At 54.1% G+C, this 16,039-nt stretch overlaps 4 protein-coding genes across 4 annotated transcripts; 3 read left to right on the top strand and 1 right to left on the bottom strand.

Moving 5' to 3' along the window:
• The first annotated feature begins 954 nt into the window (after positions 1–954).
• Positions 955–2,188, top strand: BDY24DRAFT_55086 (uncharacterized protein). The gene is made up of 2 exons (XM_076644979.1): positions 955–1,296; positions 1,406–2,188. The coding sequence occupies exons 1-2, from the start codon at positions 1,240–1,242 to the stop codon at positions 2,096–2,098; spliced, it is 750 nt and encodes a 249-aa protein (XP_076497078.1). The 5' UTR covers positions 955–1,239; the 3' UTR covers positions 2,099–2,188.
• A 1,005-nt stretch (positions 2,189–3,193) lies between these two features.
• Positions 3,194–9,737, top strand: HOP1 (Hop1p). The gene is made up of 31 exons (XM_076644592.1): positions 3,194–3,287; positions 3,541–3,650; positions 4,045–4,176; positions 4,266–4,296; positions 4,402–4,434; positions 4,540–4,572; positions 4,653–4,672; positions 4,774–4,876; positions 4,970–5,048; positions 5,154–5,161; positions 5,244–5,264; positions 5,339–5,357; positions 5,434–5,485; positions 5,577–5,621; positions 5,698–5,745; positions 5,819–5,848; positions 5,924–6,143; positions 6,237–6,243; positions 6,334–6,629; positions 6,723–7,035; positions 7,118–7,730; positions 7,834–7,841; positions 7,943–7,999; positions 8,087–8,093; positions 8,169–8,235; positions 8,314–8,399; positions 8,473–8,577; positions 8,649–8,662; positions 8,767–8,948; positions 9,032–9,084; positions 9,178–9,737. Exons 1-31 carry the CDS (start codon positions 3,267–3,269, stop codon positions 9,566–9,568), a joined length of 3,204 nt encoding a protein of 1,067 aa, XP_076497077.1. The 5' UTR covers positions 3,194–3,266; the 3' UTR covers positions 9,569–9,737.
• A 344-nt stretch (positions 9,738–10,081) lies between these two features.
• On the bottom strand, positions 10,082–11,321 carry BDY24DRAFT_441249 (uncharacterized protein). Its single transcript, XM_076644591.1, has 2 exons — positions 10,750–11,321; positions 10,082–10,448 (listed from the first exon to the last, which is right to left on the bottom strand). The coding sequence occupies exons 1-2, from the start codon at positions 11,296–11,298 to the stop codon at positions 10,263–10,265; spliced, it is 735 nt and encodes a 244-aa protein (XP_076497076.1). The 5' UTR covers positions 11,299–11,321; the 3' UTR covers positions 10,082–10,262.
• Positions 11,322–14,629: 3,308 nt separating this feature from the next.
• Positions 14,630–15,963, top strand: BDY24DRAFT_388533 (uncharacterized protein). The gene is made up of 6 exons (XM_076640381.1): positions 14,630–14,775; positions 14,952–15,020; positions 15,199–15,248; positions 15,324–15,439; positions 15,523–15,625; positions 15,704–15,963. The coding sequence occupies exons 1-6, from the start codon at positions 14,685–14,687 to the stop codon at positions 15,866–15,868; spliced, it is 594 nt and encodes a 197-aa protein (XP_076497075.1). The 5' UTR covers positions 14,630–14,684; the 3' UTR covers positions 15,869–15,963.
• Positions 15,964–16,039: the final 76 nt, after the last annotated feature.

Genomic DNA, 16,039 nt, shown 5'->3' with positions numbered 1-16,039 from the left:
TTTGTTTCTTGCTTTGCTTTTCGTTTGCATGCTTTTATATCTCGCAAAGAAGAGTGGATCGAAAGGGGGCCGTGTGAAGGATCGCCTGTTGCGAAGGGATGAGGACGAAAGCGATCGAAGAGAGTGAGGTCGACGCGTCGACGGGATCGCTCTTAACGCGTCGAGATTAAGGTCCGTCTTGATTTCGTCTACCGGGAAGGTACTGGTTCGGCACAGGTTCCAACGGCTGGGCCAACGAACTCTCGACAACGCTCGAGGCGGTCGATCGATCGCGACGCGTTCCTCGAGCGCGTTTGAGACACCTCGAGATGGCGGGCAAGGAAAACCTGCCACGATCCCCCTTCAAAAAACTTCCAGCAGCTCGTTTGATTCAATGAAGCTGTGGGAAGTCAGGTGACCTGCAATTGGGCAAGCGGGAGGGAGGGACAGGGAGGGGACTAGGGAAGAGGCCGCATCCTCCCTCACTCTTCACCTCCTCGACGCTCAAGGCTCTTTAAACACGAACTCGATCAAGCTCGTCAATTCTACTAATCTTCAAATCTAGCAAACATGCTCACTATCCTCGACTCTATGCGACCTCTCGTCTCTCGAATCATCTACACGTCCGTCGTCGCGTCCCTCACGCCTGTCATTCGGGCTATCTCAGTCGTCTCCGAGGTGAGTCTACATTCGTATTATTGATTCTTCCCAGCTTTTTTTTAGTCAGAAAGCCAGAACATGAGGGCATCGAGGAAAGAGGGGAGAAGGAGTCGGAGAAGGAGACGCGTCGTGCCTCCTTCCCCCTTCCGACGTCTGGAAGATTTTCGAGCGCGATTGTGCCCTTCTTTTATGCAAGCTTGCTTTAAGAGACGAAGGAGATTTTCGAGCACATGTATCGCTTGAGATCGAGCTTTTACTTCTGCTCCCGAGCTCTCTCCCTCTCCCTCTCCCTCTCCTTCTCCTTTCTCTCTCTCTCTCTCTCCCCCAACCCTTCACTCCCTTGATTTCTGACTTCTCTTGATCTTTTCCTTTTTCTCATCTCTTTTCCATCCTCAGCCCTCCTCTACTCGATCTGGAACACCCACTGGGCCCAAGGAAGGACGAACGAGTCGACAAGCTCAATCGATCTCCTCATCCTCCTTCGACCTCGACTCCTCCTCCGCTTCAACCTGTCCCTCCTCCCCTCTCTCCTCCGACGATGAATGCATCGGAACTGGATCAGACTTGGGCGTCGATGATTCCGCTGCTGTTTCCCTGGTGATGCCCTGGTTGGTGGGAATGGAAGGGAAAGAGGCCAGGAAGGAAGGAAATTCAAAGGCGAGCTCGCTCGTTTCTCTTCTTCCCTCCCTCCTTCGTTGTCCCTGATGCCATAGATTTGCTCTTGAAACTATAATGCTGACAGTTCCGCCTCTCCTTTCGACTCTAGTCCATCCCAATCACGTCCTCTCCCTCACCTTCGCCCTCTACCTCCTCCTCCGAGCTCGAGCTCTCGCCCTCTTCCAACGGACTCATCACTCCCTCCTCTTCCTTCTTCGGTCCCCTCCCCGTCGTCGAGACCATCAACACCACCGACAAGATCGGATCGTCCTTCATCGAGGATCTCATCATCTCCCAGAAGAAAAAGGAGGCCGTCGTCGCCGAAACCAACACCATTCTCGGACTTCAACTCTTCGTCGACGTCGAGCCCATCGTCTCTTCCCTTTCCCTCGAACAACTTACCACCCTCGTCTCTCCTCCTACCATCGAACCCAACCCTACACTCCCATCCATCGCTCACAACGCCAAACCCCGAACCTCTCGAAACAAAGCCAGGAAGGCTCAGCCCAAGAAGGTCGAGAAGGATGAAGTCGTGGTCGCTCCTCCCGTCGCGAAGAAGTCGTCGGAGGCTCGATCTCGCAAAGATCTCAAGAAGGCGAAGAGGGTCCCCGCCATTCCATCAACCACACCTCAAGTCGTCGTCGTCACCGATGAAGAGCTGGTTCAATCGAAGGATTCGGTCTTCGTCCAGGAAGTTGAAGTCGTTGCTTCTCCTCCTCCCTCTTCCCTCCTCCCAACCCAATCTCCTCCCCTCCACGATTCAACCGAACCAGATCCTCCACCTCTCCCACTACTCCCCTAGAGACCATCCTTGCCGAACTCCACGTCAAGTACTAGGACTCGGACTCCTCCTCCTCCCTCGACGACGACGAGCCGACCTCCATCCCTGTCCCTCTCCCCGTACTGTTCCTCGACATCGGGCCAAAGGCAACCTCTCCCGACCCCTTCCTCCCCTATCTCAACATCGACGACTTTACCTTCTCATCCCTCCCACCCCGACGTGACATCGTCGGATCGTCGAAGCAGAGGAAGCTCGTCTGCGAACTCAACGAGGATGGCAAGTTCGTCGAGCTGGAGGAGGTGGGCGAGCTTCAGCCTTGGTCGAGGCCGGACCAGACGCACTCTAGGGTCTTCGATGAGGGACACTACAATCCGTTCTACGGCCATTGATTCGTGAAATCCGAGAGGGAAGCGGCTGTTTGGGTTGCTTTGGGGACGGGGAGAAGATTGCTACGAAGGAAAGGAGAGGGTGAGGGTGGAGGGTGGGAGGGAGTCCTTTGAGGAGGAGATGGGCACAGGCCGTGAAGGAGGGTGGAGGGAGGGTTGGTTGTCGGGTCAGAGGTTTCGTCGCGTCGGACTTGTTTAACTTTTCTCGGTTTGTGTTTCGTTCGTCCCGTTTTGTTGCTATCTAACACATTTTCGATACCTACTCCCGTTTTCGTCTTTGCTTCCTGTTTTCTTCTTTCTCGCTCGTGTTGTTTGTTATCTATCGTTCTGTCGTCGATGCCGGTCCTTCTGTTTTCGTGCGACTCGTTTTCCTCGTCTCTACTGTCCTCCGATCAATGTCTGAGCGTCTTAGACTGAAGAAGGTCTCTAAGGATCACTGTACGCCAAATTCCCATGGCAGAACGGACGCGAGAAAGTGCATGGTTGAAGAGAGTCGCAGACGAGGAGAGGCTGGATTCGAGCCTAGGCGGAAGGGAGCTTCGTTTCTTTCTTTCTGCAGTTTCTAGGCAAGACTTTCGACTATGCTTTGCCTAACTTTCCCTTCCATGTCATGCTATCTCTCTGACTTGAAGAACTACACTTTCCATTTTCTGGATTTGAGCCCGCCCAAAGCCGCCGACGAGAGAAGAGGAGGCTGATTTCGACCTCCCTTTCTTCTGACCTCGAACGACCATCATCTCCTTCCTCCTCCCTTCTCACTCCGACTCTTACCAGTCATCGGAACGAGGAGTACCGCAACCAAGATGCCTCACGCTCAAGCTGTGGTGAGTGGGAGATCTCTTTGAAGTAGTGGGGTGGAGAGGTAGAGAGGGAAGAAAGGGGAGGGAGAGGGTGGTGAACTCGAGTCGACGTTCGAGCAGGTCCTTTCGTCTTCCCGTCCTCTCTCGTTCCTCCTTCCTCTCCTTCTTAAGAGGTCTCGTATATGCTATTCCAGCTCCTCGCCAACCCCTTTATCTCGACAATCTCGTAGAAACGGACGACACGAACGAACGCTGACCTTCTCCCTCTCCTCTCCAGCGACAAGCTCAAACGCACCACCAATCCCAAAAAGTCATCACGTTCAATCAGAGTTATCAATGCGTCAAGACGATGATGGAAGCGAGCATTGGGTGTATTACGTTCTTGCGGTGAGTAGGAGGGAGAGAGGAGAGGAGAGGAGGAGAGGTGGAGGAGAGGTGGATTCGGTTTGGAGGGAGTGGGGGACGAAGGGAGGAGGGAGAGCGAGAGAGAGGAGACGAGGATTGGGGAAGATAGGATCTTGGGGAGGTGGTCAGAGAGTGGGATGGGGAAGTTGGACACGGAACGGTGGGAAGGGAGGGAGGGAAACGAGATCCGTTGAGCTCGCTCCATGCGCTTCGTGCTCGTCTCTCTCTTCCTCCTGACTCTACATATACATCCCACTCTTCTGGATCCTCACTCGTGATCTCCTCCCACTCCCTACTTTCAAATCCCACCTCAAACCCCCAGCATACACCCTCTCCTCCTCCCTCCAACTGACCCTCCTCTCTTTCTCCCTCGCAGTGGTCTCCTCCCCGACGACAACTTCGAGGACGATGGAATCAACCCTATGGCCAAACCAGGATCGTCCGTCTCTGCTCAGGGATCGACGAGTGGAGGGAGTCTGAAGATCAAGAAGATCAAGAGGAACTATTCGTGCGTTGCAACTCGAGTCGGTCGTCTCGCATGCTTTGGATCGACTTCGCTGACCTCTCTTCGCTTTGTTCTGGCTTGGTGGAAAACAGACCTGAAGGAGACAAGCTGTTGGACTATCTGGTTCGTTCGCTTGGCTTCGCGTCGAGCAGCTCGTCCCATCTCGTCACTGACGACCTCTCCCTCTCCCTCTCCCCTCGCTCCTTCGTTCGCCTTCGATTCTCACAGGAGAAGGGAGTGTTCGATGCTGTGGAGAGAAAGGTTCGAAAGATATCTCCCTGGTAAGAGGAACCTTCGTTCGCTGCGAACGTTTCTGCTAACCCTGCGCTTGTGCTCGTGGGATGGGACTCGACGACGACCCGACAGTTCTTGAGGTCGATGGTTCTGTCGATCTATCTCGTGAGTTTGCGTTCTGCTCTTCTCCTTTGTGTTCTTGTTTGAAGTTAGAGTAGTTTATACTGGTTGCCTTCTTTCTACAGGACCCGGACGACCCTTCGAAGTGAGTCGAGCGGCGAAGGAGAGGAGGAAGAGAGAGGGAGAGACGCGTCGCTGACTTCAACCCTCCTCCCTGGGCCTCTCCGCTTTTGTTTTAATCTGCAGCGTCATCGAAACCTACACCTTCAATTTCTCCTACCACGACGTCGAGGGAGTGGGATCGGTTCCGATGCTGAGCGTCGAGCAGAGTATGAAGTCGATGAATGTGGTGAGTCTCGTTCTGTCCTCCTTGTTCCCTTCTATCGTCTCGACGCTGATTCAAATCTTCCTTGGGTTCATTCCTCTCTCGTGATCTTTTCAGGCCGACGATCCCATTCTCGCAGCTACGACGGCTGGTCAGGCTCTGACGTTGGGGACGGTCAAGAAGTCTGTCAAGGCTCGTCCATTCCTTCTTCTTTCTTTTTTCCCTTCTCTGTGTTGGATCGTATCGATTTCCAGCTCTTACTGACAAGTGCATCGCTCGTCGTTTCCTCGCTTCCAGACTCTCATCAAGGTTCGTTTCCTCGTCGCGTCGTGGAGCTTCATTCTTGCTCACTCCCCTTCGCCGCTGACTCCTTCTTCTCACAACGTCTCAGAACCTGATCCTCATGACTCAAGTAGGCCCTGAATAGTAGTATACAGCGATTTTCCCCCTTTGGGACTCACCTTCTGTCTCGTTTCGTCCTCGCAGAACCTCGTCGAGCTGCCCAGTGAGTTCGACCCCTCTCTTCTTCATGGACTCTCGAAGACAACCTCTGACCCCTATCTCTTCCCTTCTGCCTACAGGGAAACGATGCATCTCCATTAAGCTCTTCTACCAACCCGACGCTCCAGAAGAGTTCGTCTCTCTCTCTCTTCGTCGCCTTTCGCCTTCCTCCCTCACCGCCTTCTCACCGTCGCTGACTCCTCTCTCGGTTCATTCTCAACAGCTACGAGCCTCCCATGTTCCGACGAGCAGATCCTGAGACCGAGAAGTGAGTCGCTCTCCTTTCCTCTTCGACGCTTGGAAACTCATTTTCTGACGACGCGTCGTTTCCTTCTTCGAATCAGGCTCTACTTCGGTACTCACTCTCGAGAGGAAGCTCCGGAGATCACCAAGTTGGTATTAGTCTTCGGGTTTCCTTCTAGTCGATCCTATTGCTGAACTCGGTCCACTTCCTCTCCTCCACAGCATCGGAAAGATGGAGACTGGTCATCATGGGTGAGCTCTCGCCCTGCATTATACCTCGTTCGACCACTCACTGACTCCCACCTCGTCCGCTCTTCTCTCCCCCAGCGTCCAAATCAAGATCCGATCCGTCGCCGAGTACCTTCCTCGATCCCACGACGCCGAGGATCTCGAGACGCCCTACGGAGAGGAACCGTCGAAGGAGCATGGAGTCGACCCGGAGGACGGTCGAGCGATGGATTTGGAGAATCAAGCTCAAGATCAGATCGCTAGGAACATCCTTTGGAACGCTGAGGATCAGGTCGATGAGGATAGATCGGATATGGAGGTGAGTTCGAGCCGTCGTCGAGGTCTTCCGCGTTGTTTTGTCTGACGCGTCTGTTTCGTTTCCTATGCTTCCCTCTCCTGCGACTTCTCTTAGGACGCTGGTCATTCTACATCTTTCTCTCCCTTTTTCCGTCCTTCCCTCGAGCATTCTCGCTGACACTTCTCCCCTTTCCTTCTATTCCCTCTCGCAGACGCCGAAGCCGATCTCGACATCTCTCCTCGATCCGTTCTTCCCCAACCCATCTACAACGCCGCCTTCGCCGAACGAGTCGGATCAAAGGAGTACAGAGCCTTCCCCGCTGCCGAAATCCTGGACGAAGCCGAACAACGAAGGAGGACGCTCGCTGGGAAAGGGAAGCAGAGGGAGGTCGTCAACGAGGAGCCGCCGTGCAGTCAGGAGGTCTCGAGAGTCATGGCGAAGCCTAAGAGAGGAGAGGGAGATGGAGGACATGCGATGAAGGATTCGGGGAACAAGATCAAGCTTTTGGTGAGTCCTTCGCTTCAACTACGCGTCGTGAAAACGAATCGAGACTGATCCCGTCTCTCCCTCTTTCTTCTCTTCTGTCTTTCTCTCTTACAGACTGGACCCAAACTCACTCCCGACGGATCTGGTCACATGGAGGAAACCCAGCCCATCGCTGGACCTTCTTCATCGGTCCCCGGAGGGGGAGGAGGAGGAATCAGTCGAGACGTCGAGTCCGTCGCGATTTCGATCCCCGAGGAGGACCCTTCGTCGATGCAGCTCGACGTCGACGTGGAAGAACCCAGCTTTGCGGACATCGGACCTCACTCAAACGACGAGGATGGAACTCTTCCTAGGTCGATGTCGGTCACGTCGATGAGGCCGAAGAAGGTCAGAGAGGAGGAGAAGACTCAGATGGACGACGAGATTGGTGAGTCGTCTCTCTTTCCTCCTTGTCTCTTCGGAATCAAAACGATCGGAGCTGACTTTTCCTCTTCCTTCGCTTTCGTTAGAACCCCAAACCCAAATTCAACCCACCCACCCTCTATTGCCACGACGAACCTCCGCTCGACTTCACCCTCCCGCTGCTCAGTCTCAACCTCAAGACGACGAACACGACCCCATCATCTCCTTCTCCCAGGAATCGCAGACCCAATCGCAATCCCACTCCCACTCCATGGACGTCGACGGACAACCTCTTCCCTCCACCTACACCAAGAAGAAGCCAGTCGCGGCGACTCGAGGTCGAAAACCCAACGCTCAACGAAGAGTTGACGAGAGCGACATCGACGAGGAGGCTACTCAATCTCAGATTCAGTCTCAGTGTCGAACTCGAGGAGAAGGAGCTGGAACCAAGAAGAAGGCGACGACGACCAACACGACGAACGCTGCTTCAAAAGCTTCTGGATCGAGAGGACGAGGAAGCAGTGTCTCGAGGGGAGGGAGCTACAAGAGGGCGGGAGTTGGGAGAGGATCGGGAGGAGGAGGTGGAGAGACGAGTGGTGGAGGTACTGGTGGAAAAGCGAAGTCGAAGAAGACGAAGAAGAAGGAGGAGGTTACAGAGGCTTCGGTGAAGAGGAAGGGCTCGGAGGGAGAAGGAGGGGGACAGGTCGGAGGAGGGTGCTGGTGAGTCACAGTTTCGGTCTTCCTTTTGTTTCGCCCTTCCTCTCTTGTTCTCGTAGACGAAAGATCAGGCTGACATTTTTCGGTCTCTCTTTGGATCGATCAGGTGTGGAGGTTCGTGCTTCTTTCGCCGCTTCGAGAGAGGACGGGAGAGGTTTCGTTCGACGCGTCGCTGACTGCTCTTCCCTTTCTTTTTGGCTGTCCCTGTCGAACAGACAAGGATGCCGATGGACCTGAGGTGTCGTGTGATGGGTGCGAGAGATGGGTGCACAGTGAGTTCTCGTCCCCCGCCTCTCTCTCTGTCGTTCTCTCTCGAGTCGGAAGGCTGACCGTTCTTCTTTTCACCTTCTCCGTTCCAGTGTTCTGGTTGGCCTTATCTTCGTATTTACCCTTTCTTCAAGCGATGACAAGCTGACCTGGCTGATCTTCACGTTCGAATAGCCACGGAGCGAGCAAGGAGAACGAAGTCAAGGATCAAGTTGAGCCTTGGTACTGTGCCGATTGCGAGGTGAGTCTTTCTCCGTCCTACCTTCCTCCTTCTCGAGCTCGTCGCTGATATTCCTCTCCGCTTGAATCGTATGGCTAGCTTCGACGAGATCCTCGAACGAACCACTGGCTTGAACCTCGATTCGAAACCGCCATCCAGAACTTCAGAACGCTAGCTCTTTTCAGGTGAGTCTCTTCTCGTTCCTCTTTCATCTTTGAAAACCCTCGCTGTTGATGGTTTAAACTTTCGTTGTTGTAGAAGGAGTCTCCGAGTCGTGTTCGATGAACCGATGGTCGCCAACGTCAAGGAGCTCTCAGATCGACTCGCTTGTCCCATCGCTGATGCTCAGAAGGTCCTCATACGGTGAGCATTATTTTCGCTCATCGTTCGTTTGCTCTGAGCTGACTTAATCTTTCTTCTCCTTTCGAACTCAGACTCGAAGATGAAGGTCAGCACCCTCCCTCTTCCTCTCTCTCTCTCTCTTCCTCTCCCTCCTCGTTTTTTTTCGTTCGAAATCTGACGCGTCGCCCCATTATTTGTTCGAACAACCAGGCTTCGTCAAACGAGTCAAGGACAAGGCCGTCTCCGTCCTCGACAGCAAGCAGACGAAACGACGAGGCTACGAGGCCGTCAAGAACGAGGGAACGAGGCAGGCGATGAAGCTCTACTTCGATAGGTCGAACCGAAAGTTGGAGGATAAGGTGTTTGGGTTGGAGACGGAGAGGATTGAGGAGGTGAGCTCGCTCGAGTTCGAGGAGGGTCTGCGAGGAGGGGCACGCGTCGCTGACGGGATTATTTTCTCTTCGGGCTCGAACAGATGGATCTCGACGAGGATTACCCTCATGCTCAGCCTCTTCCCGGACGAGACTCGTTCGTTCTCTCTTCTTTCACCTCTTCTCTTTCTTTTTTCCCTTTTCTCTCTCTTCGCTAACTCCTCTCCTCTCTTCTTCCCAATCAAACCAGGCACCCCACCTCCACTCCCTCCCGCCTCCTCACCAACAACAACGCTCAACCCTCCTCCTCCTCCTCTCACCTCAGCAAAGCCCTCTCCTCCTCCTCCGCTCACAACCACAACCAGCAGCTCGGAACGTCCTCCACCGCCAAACCCTCGACTTCAGCTTCAGCTTCCCGTTCAGCATCGATCGACGAATCCCAAACCCAACCCGAGGACGACGAACAGAACGAATCCTCGCAGCTGAGCGCTTCGGGATCGAAGAGGAAACTGAACGACGATGGGAGTGGGAGTGACGAGAACGGGAAGACGTTGGGAGACGCGTTCGGAGTGGTGACGACGGGAGCGGCGAAGAGGATGAGAGCGAGTGTGGCGAGTCAGGGGGTGGATTTGACTTACTGAAGGAGTAGAGCGAAGCGACGTGGGAGCCGAGGGTAGTGAGGCCAGCGCGGAGGAGAGGAGACGGGAGGAGAAGGCGGGAGACGGTTTTTGCACGATTTGACGAGACGAGGAGATGACGACGCTTTGCTATCTTTTTGGCTTTTACTTTTGATGATGACAACTTTACGAATCTGTGTTGGGGTGAGACGAGAGTGGGAGAGGCAGAGGCAGGGACGACGCGTCGAGGTGAGAGCCGAGAGAGCTGGGACGATTGAGGTTTGGGAGGTGGAGATGAGAAGAGGGAGAGGATAGTAGGGCATTCGGGTATGTTGGAAGGTTCGTTTTGGAGAAAGAATCAGGAGAAGGGAGCGGAAGCATGGAGAAAGGAGAGGACTCGATTTCAAGACGACGCTTAGTCTAGACGAGCGTTGCGAACGAAGACGATGCTGGGACTGATCTATCTTGCTAGTTGAAACTCGACTTCGACTCCCAAACATACTTTCTGCGACGAGACTATCGCAGGGTCGTTGACGAGGGTGAAAGCTCACGAGCTTTGACGACGACGTCGTCTCGTCCTTTTCCCTCTCTTTCCATCAGCTCTCTCAACGTCCTCTTTCCTTCTGTCCCTTTCAGAAACTCACAACCAAACGCAAGCCACATGAATTCCCTCTGCCCTCTTCCCATTCCTCAGCTCCTCCCCAGCCCTGCCACAAGCTCACCAACTCCACCACTTCCCACTCCCACTCCCACTCCCAGCCTTCCCACCTTTCACCAACCCGACCAGCCTCTTGTCCCTCTCCAGCAGAGCCTGTTCCAGCTCGAGACGTTTTTCGAGGACGAGATCTTCTTGGACGGAGAGTTGACGGTCGCCGGAGAGGGAGGTCCGGTACGAACGGAGGATCTGGGGGAACAAGGGGAATTAAGAAACAAGGGGTTGGGAGTCAGAGACGGGTGTTTTCGGTTGTTGCTGTTGATGTTTTTTTTGGTGGTTGGGAGGAGAAGGAGGAAGGGGAAGGGAGGTTGAGCTTCGTTTTTGGTGAGCTTCATTGACCCTCCCTCCGTTCCTTCGTTTCTAGGAAAGCGTGGCCAGCTCCCCTAGTAGACCTCCAGCCCCATAGAGACACCCTCTACTCTCTACTCTACTCTTCTCTTCCTTCCCAATCCCAGCTCGCTCTCCATCGAGAAAAAAGCTCGAAGCTCACCGTATAACTCGCCAACGTCCAAGCTCCTACGACGACCATCGAAAGCCCATACCTCCCAAAGAAACTCTCCCTGCTGTCCCTCGCCTTCTTGGCCGCCACTCTGTCAAACGTCTCCTTGTAGATATCCCTCCTAGGAACCGTTTGAGGAGGAACGTAGTTCTTCCAGGGATCCATTTCATCCACCACCAGCCCTCCTCCTCCTTCTCCTCCTCCCTCTCCTCCTTCCCCTTCCCTTCTCGTCGGTGTCGGAGGAGGCAGAGGCACCCACACATCCGTCGTCGGCGATCTATACGACGGTACCGGTGGTTTCGGGTTCGTCAACAGTTCCGAGACGGGAGCGACCTCTGGCAAGTGGATGTTTTGACCTTGACCTCCTGGAGCGGCGGCGTGGCCAGAGTACGTCTTTTGAGCGTGGTTGCCATAGTCCTCAGGACGGTAGCGGTCCGTGGACCAGCCGCCTTCGGGGACGTAGGGCTCTCGGGAGGGGAGAGGGAGGGTGGAGGAGAAGGAACGACGGGGGAGGGAGAGGAGGAGGGACCGGGAGAGCATGGGAGGGGAGGGAGGGAGGGAGGGAAGGAGATGGTTGAAGGTCAACTTTCGAGAGTTCTTGACTTCTTTGCTTCCTCTCTCCCAACCACGAGGAGCGAAAAACGTGTAAATATTCGCGTTGGAGCTTTCCTTGAACTGTCAGCTGAAGCGGACGAACACATCTTCTCCCTGCTCTCTAGATGGCAAGGAGAAGGAGTGTTTCATCGCGTGCTTCAACTGTCAGCTCGACGGACGAGCTCCTTCCTCTTCCTCTTCTTCATTCCCTTCCTCTCCCCTCTATATATGCTTCTCTATCTCCCTCCTTGATTAACTCTCGCTTATCCTCTTTCTTCTCATCTCTCTTTCCTACAAGAAAGAGAACGAGAGAGAGGGAGGGCCTACCTCTCCCGGCTCCGTCCTCTCGATCCGGTCCACACTCCTTCCTCCTTCCTCTCTTTCCTCCCTCGTTTGACCCACCCACGCTCTAATACGGTCGTACGAATGGCAGTGACTTTAGAGAATGCTTCACTCTCGAGTTCTCTGCCGGCTCGTCCGACTCCTTTTTGCTCAGAGAGTGGATTCTCATCCGAGATGAGAGAAGGAGGAGCGAGGGGAGGAGGGTTGTTCGACTCCTCTTCTTCCTTCCCTTTTTCTCTTGGCCCCTCAGCTGGTTCTTTAAGGGTTTGTCGCTCTGCTAATCGTCGTGTAGAGGGTCGTAGAGCGGAGGATGCTTCGAGCTTCTAGCTGTAGGCTCAGGAGGAGTGAGGAGGGACGGAGGTGACGATCGCTTCCACTCCGCTCTTTCTTCTCCTTCTCGGTGAGAAAGAAGCTCTGAGATGAGGAGGATTGAGCGAAACAGGATGGATACGTAGCTCTGCCCCGTTTTCCATCCTCATCTTCATCCCCGAATCTCCTTCTTAGGTCTACCGTCTCCCTGCGAAACGATGCGTCCCTTTGCAAGCCGGGAACAGGAGCTCTTCCCCCTCCTTATCTCCTCGCCGTCAGATCTCCATTTCCTTCCAGGTGTAGTCCCGCTCTGATGGGATTGGACTTGAACGGGACGTGCTCTCTCCGTCTCAGCTCATTGCTGTCGCAGCTTCTTTTTGGGCGGGGAGGAGGGACGGCGCGTCCGTCTTCCGTTCCTCGTTTGGTTCGGTTGTTGGGCTCTGGCCTCCATCTCACAGAGCTTCGAGAAAACCGGTCCTAGCCCTTGAAGGTGCAGGAAGGGTTTCACCAATCGATTCGTTCAGAAACGAAAGGTGAGCGTAACGAAGTAGGAAAGCCACTCGTCGCCTTCGTTTCGTTTCTCGTAGGCTCCTCTTGCTTTTTATGTTTCTCCTCTTCGCTCCCAGGACACGTTCTTTAGCCCAGCTTGTCTTCTCATCGAACGGCTATTCCCCAAAGCTGAAGGGGGAGTGTCGTTCGAAGAAGGAGGTGGGTCGGCCGTCGACGCGTTTGACTTTCCGTTGTTCTCGTGGTTTTCCTGCCGCTGCTTCTGCTTCTGCTTCTGCTTCTGGGAGGTTGTGCGATAGTCTGAAGAGATAATATACCTGTACATGCTGAATCCAGGGCAGAGAGAAGCTGCCAGGGTAGCGAATTCTGTGACCATTTGGGGGTGGGCGACGACGGGACGACGTTTTCTTTTGCTTTGTTTTGAATCGTTCGGAAGGTTTGACTCTCCTTCGACGGGCCATTTTGTCACGCTCACTTTACTTCTCAAGTAGAGAGATCTAGATTTAAGGATCGGCCAAGGGAGAGCGCAAACAATCTGTCGATGCTGCGTCGCTTCCAGCTTTTGCTTGGTCGTTTCAGCGTTTTGAGCCCTCCTCTGGAGAGGGGGTTCCGATTGGCAGCATATTAGACTAAGGAGCCTACTGGTACCCTACGCTCCTCAAAAGTTCTGAAGGCGAGAAGAGAAGGACTCGAGAAGGACTCATCCGACTAGCGGTCGACGCGACGCGACCTTCACGACGGGATCGGACGATTATATCTCGTTTTTACTTTGTGGAGATGTCGAGGAAAGATCTTCATTCGCCCTTGCCTGCTCTACTTCCTTGTCATCTTCTTCTTTCCTTCTTGACATCCCTTCTAGGGTTTGGGATCTTCATTTCTTCTCCTCACACCAGCTCCTCGACCTTACCAGTGACATTCCATAGCTGAATCAACGCTGGTAAGCAAGAGAACTGTGTGAGGAGTCGAGTTGAGCAACTCCCAAACCGCACACGGGAACGGCGCGTCTTCAGTTTCTTCTCCGCTTTGTGCTTCCTTTTACTTCCTTTCGTGCTCGAGTGTCATCTGAGATCAGCTATAGGCTTTTCCTTCCGGCTAGAGACACTTCGTAAAGAGAGCTCGCATAGAAGAAGGGCACAATCGCGCTCGAAAATCTTCCCGGACCTCGGAGGAGTGAGGGAGGTGCGACACGTCTCTCTTCCCGACTCCTTCCCCCTCTTTCCTCGATGCCCTCATGTTCTGGATTTCTGACTAAGAAAAGCTGGAGATAATCAAGAATCCGAATGTACACTCACCTCGAAAGCGATCGAGATAGCCCAAACGACGGGCGTGAGGGACGCGACGAGTCACGACGGACGAGTAGATGATTCGAGAGACGAGAGGTCGCATAGAGTTGACGATGGAGAGCATGTTTGTTAGATTTGAAGATTAGTATAATTGTCGAGCTTGATGGAGTTTGAGGTTGAAGAGCCTTGAGCGTCGAGGTGGTGAAGAGTGAGGGAGGATGCGGTTCGATGCAAGACGACCTCTTCCCTCCCCTCCCCTCCCCTCCCTGTCCCTCCCTCCCGCTTGCCCAATTGCAGGTCACCTGACTTTCTCACAGCTTCACTGACTCAAACGCGCGGCTGGGAGATTTTTGAAGTGGGATCGAGGCAGGTTTTCCTTGCCCGCCATCTCGAGGTGTCTGACTCTCAAACGCGCTGAAGAAAGTCAGGAACGCGTCGCGATCGATCGAGCTGGTCGGAGGAAAGAAGTGTCGCTGGCTGACGGTTCCTCGGCGTCGACCAAGGCGTCAAGTATACTGTTCGGAGCTGAGTTGTAGATGATGCAGGGCAGAGAAGAAAGCTCAGCCCTCAACGCCCGAGAGGGATCTATGAACGCGTCGTCGGTCGTCCTTGCAGCAAGAGTGTGACCCTTCGTATCTCAGGTTCCCTACTCCGTTCGACCTTGACACCCTCGTTTGTTACAGTCTTTCTGAACGTGCAGAAGGTCAGAAGGAAAATCTGAGGGGAGAAAGGCAGGGCTGAAGCTCGCTTCCCCTGTGAGAAATGACGGAGGGCTGTTTTGAAACGACGACGTCCTCCCAAGACCCTTCCCTTCTTTTTAGGCCGCCCTGTGCTCCTTCTTCCCTAACCCTCACCTTCCCTCCCAACCTCCAACTTCTCAAAACTCAAAACATGCTCGCTCAGTCCCTCCTCCTTCCCTTCCTTCTCGCCACTTCTGCTTTCGCTTACCCTCAGAAGCAAGGAGACGCAGAGAAACGAGATCGTGAGTGCGAGCTCACCTTCCTCCTCTCCTTCCTTCCCGCTTTCCTCCTCCTTCCCTCCTTCCCTCCTCTTTCCCTCCCCTTCAGTCTCTCACCTTCTTCTCTCGAAGGCTTTGGTGCATAACCTCTCAATGCTGACCTTCTCTTTTCTCTTCTGCTCCCCTCCTTGGGTCCACAGTCTTCGGTGACCTTACAGCTGCTTGGGGCGAGGTTACGGGCGCGTTTGCGACTGCTACAGATTTTGCTGGTAAGTCTAGATCTCTCCAGTTACCCTTCATAGTTTAGGCACCTTCCTGGTCTCAGGGTCGGTACAGGAAAGAGGAGAAAAAAGCTGTGTTGGAAGAGAAACGAGCTCTCGCTAGTGAGAACGATCGTCGAGATCGCTGACCTCGTTCCCGTTCTCCCCTCTTTCCCCCCTCCTTCAGGCTCAGTAGGACAGGCTGCTGCTACAGCAGGTCAGGAAGCATTCTCTAGAGTGAGTCTTACGTTTTCGACTTTCTTGAAGGACCCTTGTTTCGACGAATGTTGAGCTCCTTTCTGAGTCCCACAGGCCTCTGTTGCTGGAGGAGACGGTACCGCCGCCGCTGTTTCGGCTGCCTCGGTGGCCTCAGTGGCCTTCGTGTCCCAGGCATCTATTGCGTCCAACGCTGCTACTGGAGCCATCGCGTTCGTTTTATTCTCCCTCCATCTCTCCCGAAGCCGTTCAAGCTAAGCTCACGCGTCTCGTTTTCCTCCGTTCCAAATCTCAGAACCGCCACCAACTTCGCTGAGTCTCAAGCTGCAGCCGCCGCCTCAGCTGCTTCCAAGTACGCTTCCGAGGGAGGAGCTGCTGCTACGTCCGCAGCTTCAGTTGTTCGTTCATCTCTCCCTTCTCAGTAACTCCTCTCAGCCCTGAACTCACGCTCTCTCCCTTTTCCTTCCTTTCTTTAGGCCTCCGTCGCTTTCGAATCCCAAGCTTCCCTCGCGAGCATCGCTGCTGCTTCGGCTACCTCCACCAACTCCGGTGCGAACCAGCGTGTTGGATCTGGATTGGGATTGATGACGGGAGTGACTCTCCTTGGAGGAGCCGTTGGTGCTCTCGTCGTTTCTCTTTAGGTACCCTCCCTTCTCTATTTCTTCCACTCTCCGGATTTTTACACTACTCATTTGCTTCTCTCTGTGCGAGATGTTATCATCCGCCTCCGCTTTGACTTTCTTCAGAGACCCTGAGGCAAAGATGGGGACGACGCGTCAGAGCTCTTCCGACGCAACGCTTCTCTTGGTACC

The sequence above is a fragment of the Mrakia frigida genome, assembly GCF_051309035.1.
Source record: "Mrakia frigida strain ATCC 22029 unplaced genomic scaffold BDY24scaffold_14, whole genome shotgun sequence".
Taxonomy (NCBI): domain Eukaryota; kingdom Fungi; phylum Basidiomycota; class Tremellomycetes; order Cystofilobasidiales; family Mrakiaceae; genus Mrakia; species Mrakia frigida.
Note: the sequence above shows the minus strand (reverse complement) of the source record. Positions and strands in the feature narration are given on the sequence as shown.

Bases quoted from the DNA above. Each gene is read 5' to 3' on its own strand.
- BDY24DRAFT_55086 (XM_076644979.1), top strand. From the start codon at position 1,240: ATGCCCTGGTTGGTGGGAATGGAAGGGAAAGAGGCCAGGAAGGAAGGA. The intron at 1,297-1,405 runs GCGAGCTCGCTC...TTTCGACTCTAG, and splicing joins GGAAGGAAGGAAATTCAAAG to TCCATCCCAATCACGTCCTC.
- HOP1 (XM_076644592.1), top strand. From the start codon at position 3,267: ATGCCTCACGCTCAAGCTGTG. The intron at 3,651-4,044 runs GTGAGTAGGAGG...TCTCCCTCGCAG, and splicing joins GGGTGTATTACGTTCTTGCG to TGGTCTCCTCCCCGACGACA. The intron at 5,746-5,818 runs GTTGGTATTAGT...TCTCCTCCACAG, and splicing joins GAAGCTCCGGAGATCACCAA to CATCGGAAAGATGGAGACTG.
- BDY24DRAFT_441249 (XM_076644591.1), bottom strand. From the start codon at position 11,298: ATGCTCTCCCGGTCCCTCCTCCTCTCCCTCCCCCGTCGTTCCTTCTCC. The intron at 10,449-10,749 runs GTGAGCTTCGAG...TTGTTCCCCCAG, and splicing joins GGACGTTGGCGAGTTATACG to ATCCTCCGTTCGTACCGGAC.
- BDY24DRAFT_388533 (XM_076640381.1), top strand. From the start codon at position 14,685: ATGCTCGCTCAGTCCCTCCTCCTTCCCTTCCTTCTCGCCACTTCTGCT. The intron at 14,776-14,951 runs GTGAGTGCGAGC...TTGGGTCCACAG, and splicing joins AGACGCAGAGAAACGAGATC to TCTTCGGTGACCTTACAGCT. The intron at 15,440-15,522 runs GTTCGTTTTATT...TCCAAATCTCAG, and splicing joins GCTGCTACTGGAGCCATCGC to AACCGCCACCAACTTCGCTG.